Source organism: Mandrillus leucophaeus, unplaced genomic scaffold, assembly GCF_000951045.1.
Source record: "Mandrillus leucophaeus isolate KB7577 unplaced genomic scaffold, Mleu.le_1.0 Scaffold167, whole genome shotgun sequence".
Taxonomy (NCBI): Eukaryota; Metazoa; Chordata; class Mammalia; order Primates; family Cercopithecidae; genus Mandrillus; species Mandrillus leucophaeus.
Window position 1 is genome coordinate 2,769,647 of NW_012101665.1, and position 6,312 is coordinate 2,775,958.

At 37.8% G+C, this 6,312-nt stretch overlaps 1 protein-coding gene across 1 annotated transcript in view; it reads left to right on the top strand.

Moving 5' to 3' along the window:
* Positions 1-6,312, top strand: part of LOC105537003 (chromosome unknown open reading frame, human C8orf34) — a 371,753-nt gene that overhangs the window by 324,121 nt on the left and 41,320 nt on the right. The window contains 1 exon segment of the mRNA XM_011976495.1: positions 3,490-3,540. Coding sequence (XP_011831885.1) covers positions 3,490-3,540 — 51 coding nt within the window.

The following is a 6,312-nucleotide window of genomic DNA, read 5'->3' on the forward strand; positions in this document are numbered from 1 at the left end:
TCTTTCTGTCTTTCTTTCTTCTTTCTTTCCTTCCTTCCTTCCTTCCTTCTTCTTTCTCTTCTAAGACATAATTTCCATGTGTTCTTTCCTTTTCCTCCTTCACGTGCCCCATCTGCCTCTCCTTGTATCTTCTCCCCCTCTTTTTTTTTTTTAAAGGAAATCGCATTATGGTATTTTTTATTCATTCCCAGGTAATTACCAAATATTATGTTGCTAGGATGACTTGAAATTTAAAATACCAGTTCTTTAAAATTAAGAAAAGGACAACTGAAACTGATAGCTTTGTGCTTTGAAGGGGATTTTATTTCATTAGTGATCCCAGTGAGAGGGAGGAGGGAATGCTGGTATTTCACTGGTCCGGTGTTGGAAATGGGGAACCTGAGATAGACTTATTGGATCAAGTCTCTTGACTGGGGCCATCTCTTCTGACCCTACGAATCAGAGATCCTGATGCTTTCTTCTTCGTTGTGTCCACTTGGCCTTGTGCCACACTTGCATTCTTCAAAATGTTAGTTTTTTCTCTATTTTCCTCCAAGAGTGTTTTTGTTTTTGTTTTTTTAAATTTTTACTTTTTCTTTTGGGATGGAGTCTTGCTCTGTCGCCCAGGTTGGAGTGCAGTGGCACGATCTCGGCTCACTGCAACCTCCGCCTCCCAGGTTCAAGTGATTCTCCTGCCTCAGCCTCCCAAGTAGCTAGGATTACAAGTGCACCACCACGCCTGGCTAATTTTTGTATTTTATTTTTGTAAAGACGAGGTTTCACCATGTTGGCCAGGCTGATCTTGTGCTCCTGACCTCAAGTGATCCACCTGCCTTGGCCTCCCAAACTGCTGTAATTACAGGCATGAGCCACCATACCAGCCCCTCTGAGAGTCTTTTGCTTTATGATCCTGATTCATTGGTGTCACCCATTTCAGTGACTTTTGAATGGCAATTACAACTAAACTGGTTGTATGGCCCTTGAAACAAATGGTATTGTGTAGGTTTCTCCTTTCCTGTGGTGCAGATATGACACTGGCACTAAGGAAAGAAGCAAGACTGTCAAGAAGCTTGCTATATTTATATTCAATCATTAAGAAAACCCACGGTCATCACCAGGTCTTAGCAGAAGACTGCAAATATCCAGACAAATGGGAAAAACCACGCACTCCAGCTCCAAGGAAACACATTGCCCTCTTCAGTGAGCTCCCAGAAACTGCTCTCCAGCATCTCTCACTGTTAGTCCTTGGATGTGCAAAGGCCAACCAGGCAAGCCTCCCAGGCTGGCTGCTCCAGAATGCACATCTGTAACTCCGAGCAATTTGCCACATTCTCTTACCCCTAGCCACCCAGGCAGAGGAGAAAGGATGATTAGCACATAGAGGATTGACTGGTTCTGTCATGAAAGAGCCCATGGCACTCCCAGATTAGTTGTCCGAATGAGGGTGAGACAGTGTGGCAAGTTCACCTCTTAGAAACAGTTTATCTGAAATAAGTTCTCAGCTTTCTCTGTGTGCTTTGAGTTAAATTCCTCACAGCTTGAGGGATTTATATGAACTTAATTTTTCCCAATAGTTCATGCTTTAAGCAAATAGAACTATCTTATCTCTCACGATCGTATCCATTGAAAATCCTACAAGCTTGGAAGCATCTGGAAACATTTAAACTACGGCATATTAACGTTTTGCCAGTAGAAATATGATTTAGGAAGAAATATTACCACCTTTGTGATTTAACCTGGGATTTCTAAGTTTTGGGGAATACCAGCATTTTATTTCTAGCTCAATTTTTGTTTTGACATGTGCATGCCTCCTCCTGTCTTCCCCCAAGTGCTTGCAAGAATACATCACAATTTTTTTAAAAAAACTAAAATGAATTTAATTGTGTATGTTTTAAATTGTTGTATTTCAGTGACATAGAAGAGTGTCAGACTAGGCCGAGCGTAGTGGCTCACACCTGTAATTCCAGCACTCTGGGAGGCTGAGGCAGGCAGATTACCTGAAGTCAGGAGTTTGAGACTACCCTTTCCAACATGATGAAACCCTGTCTCTACTAAAACAACAACAACAACAACAACAAGAAAAATAAATAAATAAATAAATAAAATTAGCTGGGCGTGGTGGCGCATGTCTGTAGTCCCAGCTACCCTGGAGCCTGAGGCAGGCGAATCACCTGAACCCAGGAGGCGGAAGTTGCAGTGAGCTCAGAAAAAAAAAAAAAGAGAAGAGTGTCAGACTAGAATTCAGTACACACAATGCTCCTCCTTTCTCCTTGACTTAGAGCACTTCACTCTACCCCTCTTGGCTTCAGTTTCCCTAAGTACTAAATTGGCCTGAGGTTGTCTTGCCCTCCATGAGATAATATATGTGTCGGTCATTGGAAAGTTATAAAGATTCTGTAGAAACAAATGTAAACTTTTAGCACATTTATTTAATTATCTTTTAAAAACATACAGTGTCCTAGAATTTATAATTTCATGATATTTCAGAGTTTATTTCCAAACGTCTCTCGTCACGGAGTATAAAAGCTTAACTTATCCAAAGCACCAAGTTGTTTGACAATTTTAATCACCAATGTTAGATGAGTTTGGGATATATGTTTAATTTGATTTTATAAATTTCAACGATTTGAATCTGATTACTAGTGCTCAGTGAAGTGCTAGTAAAGACACAGATGATGGAGAATTCACTAAGTACATACTAATAGGTTAAGAAAGACTTAATCTAAAGTCTGGATATAAAGGTTAATGGTCTGTCCTCTATCTAAAAAATATTTTTAAGTCCATGTTTTAGATCCTCACACATTTTTAGAATATAGAATTTGTGACTTCTTTCCTTAATCTAATTATAAGACTCTATTTATAACATTAATAACAGAAAATGTTATACAATTTGTTTAGCATTCTGTTCCAAGATTTAGTTAGTTACTCTAGCTGCTCATTTGTTAACATGAATTAAGATCCACATGAGATCATGCCCTTTGCAGGGACATGAATGGAACTGGAAGCCATTATCCTCAGCAAACTAACACAGGAACAGAAAACCAAATATGGCATGTTCTCACTTATGAGAGCTGAACAATGAGAACACATGGACACAGGGAGGGGAATAACACACACTGGGACCTGTTGTGGTGGTGGAGGGAGGGCAAGTATCAGGATAAATAGCTAATGCCTGTGGGGTTTAATACCTAGGTGATGGGCTGATAGGTGCAGCAAACCACCATGGCACATGTTTACCTATGTAACAAACCTGCACATCCTGCACATGTATCCCATAACTTAAAATAAAATATATTCAAAAACTTGAAAGATTTATTGTTGTTTTATAAAATTTCTTATCTTTTTCAAAGAGTAAGAAGTTGGCAAACTAACAATCCCACAAGTATCAACTGAAAAGGTGGGAGAATAGCAAATACTTGATGTTGCTCTCAGATCTCACTCTCCATGATTCTTTCATTCTTTTTCTCTCCTTCTCCTGACCTTTTCAACCCTCTTCCTCTTTACCTCTAGGGAGAAGCCTCCAGTGGAGCCGGACACTCACTGAAAAACTACATGGAAGAAGTGAGTTTTAAGATTGCTTTATAATGTAGTCTGAAATCAGTCTATGATACAGGATGAAGCACTCACTTGGGCTTTCTCCATCTGCCTGTAGGGTTTCTAGTCTGTATGTGTTCAATGGTCATGTCCACAAAAACCAGAAAATAAATAATATGTTAGCAAAACTGTTTTTGGTTCTCATTGGGAGAAAGATACTGTATATCAGTTCAGTGACCCTGAACATTAAAGTAAAACTGCATAAACCATGGTACTAATATATATTCAGATACACAAACATTTGTTGATGTTCAAATAAATGAGAATCACGTAGTTTACATTGGAATGTACACAAAAAAGACACAACCATTGTTCTTATTGGAAAAACAACCTATACTAGGTCTGGATCCATTCATGGGACAAATGGTCATTGGGGATGATATTCACACATGCCATTATGCAAAGGGCTATCCCAACAATTAAATATATGGTAGATTTCACTTGGAAACTTTTTAAACTTCTGGGTTTATTATTTTTGGAGATATCCAAGGGTCATCTGTGTCATAGAACTTTGGACTGATGGGAAACTATTTCGGAACTCTCAGAGAAACCAGTGGGCAGAACTCATAAAACTTGGCCTAAAGCCAGACCACCGTGGCCACTAAATTAGCTATCTAAATCCGCTACAGGTGGAGGGAACTGGGCAAGAGTTTGGTGATGTTAAGAATCGCCTACAAGAATTTTGTGGTTGCCCAAGCTCTTGGTTCAGCATTTCCCCACTTAACAGTGGATCTGTGGGTGATAGGCCACCTCCACAAGAGGGATGGCTGATGCCTCTTGTAATATGTTCTGTCTAGGTCTAACCTCATGTTCCCACCTGGAGAGCACTGAGGTGCTGGGACAAGACGTGGGCTGCCTACTGATGATAGAACTTAAGAATAAGTCTTATTCTAATTTTGTAGTTCTCGTCCAAGAAAAACAGGCTTATTTTCTTCATAATTACCAATGTGCAATGTAAATGTACATGTTGTACACAAGTGTAAATACTCAATGTGGCAAGAAGGTTGAGAATTTGTGCCTTTTCACTTAAAGTACTTAAAGGCTATTGTTCCTCAGACTGTGGTCCTCTGACTACAACAATGCCATCATCAGGGGGCTTGTAAGAAATACAAAATCTTGGGGCTCAGCCCAGACCCAAATAATCAAAATCAACATCCTAACATGATCTCCATTTGATTCGAAAGCATCCTAAGTGCCAAGAAGCTCTGCCGTAAAGTGTCTTTTCCAACGTTCTTTCTAGGGAGTAACTGTGTGCATCATGAAAACTCCCAATTTTGTTTAAAAATCTCCAATTTCATATAAAATAGGTAAAGAGAAAACCTTTATTTATAAATTTATATCTTGCTTACTCATCTACTCTCAATAGTGATTTTTTGTCTGAAATAAAATACATAAAATCTCTCCAGTTTTTGAGATGCATTACTGGCCTTCAGTTTGAATTTTGCAAAACATGTGAACTGCCTTTCTTAAGGGTTCAGTATTGCTCAGTATTTTCATTTATTATTGACTTATACTGAGATTTTAGCTCTCTCTTAAGCCAACAGATGACCATTCTTTACAGTAAAACTAAGATCTTAATTAGTAAACTATTAACTTACTACTAGTTGGCTTTTCTCACAGACAATCCATTTATGTATTAGAAAATATATATGTATTTAAACTCTTCTCCATGGAGAACATGTTTAGACTGTGAGCCATAACATGACAGTCTTTTGTCTTTTCTCACTCAGGCTTTTATTTCACTTTTTCTTTTTTCTTCGTGTTAGTAGAAATGGTAAACAATAAAAAACAGTATTTATAAATGTTAGAAGCATTGAGGCTAAAACTGAGCTAGCAAACATTTGCTTTTATTTAGTACACAATGAAACTCAAATAAACCATAATGTTTACATTTTTAATATATTTAACATTTCTTACTGAAGTTTGAACAACCCTTTGCAGATTCAACTCTCTTTTTTTCATCTAGTTTTATAATGAGACAGAATCATAACCACATGAAATTAGATAATTTTGTTTAGATCTGAATCAAAACTACAGAGATGATATGGTCTTCTCTAAAAGAAAAGCTAAAATGGAGCTTTTATTCAACATCTTCTATTTTTTAATGTATTATTTGACTAAGATTTGTGGTTTTGACCAAATAAAAAATGAAATATTTTATAATTGCCTACATTTCTTTGTCCTCAAAATAGCTCAGATAGTTAAATTTTTTAAAATATTACATGCTTTTTACATCTAAGACACTTGGTAACTCAAGGTGGGAATAATTTTACATCATAGAAATCTTAGTTTTTGGATTACATTAACATTCATTTAAAAAGTGTATAATTTAAAATAACTTATCAAATTCAATCAGTTCCAAATCTATATTGTCATAATTTTTGTACAGAAGTTAATCCATTTAAAATATCACATTACCAGGACCAAGCTGGTGGCTCATACCTGTAATCCTAGAACTTTGGGAGACTGAGGCAGGAGGATTGCTAGAGGCCGGGAATTCAAAACCAGCCTGGGCAACATAGTGAGATCCTGATTCTACAAAAAATAAAAAAAATTAGCCAGGCATAGTGGCACACACCTGTAGTCTCAGCTCTTCAGGAGACTGAGGCAGGAGGATTGCTTGAGCCCAGGCGTTTGAGTCTGCATTGAGCTGTGATCTCACCACTGCACTCCAGCATGGATGACAGTGTAAGATCTTGTCTCTGAAACACACACACACACACACACACACACACACAC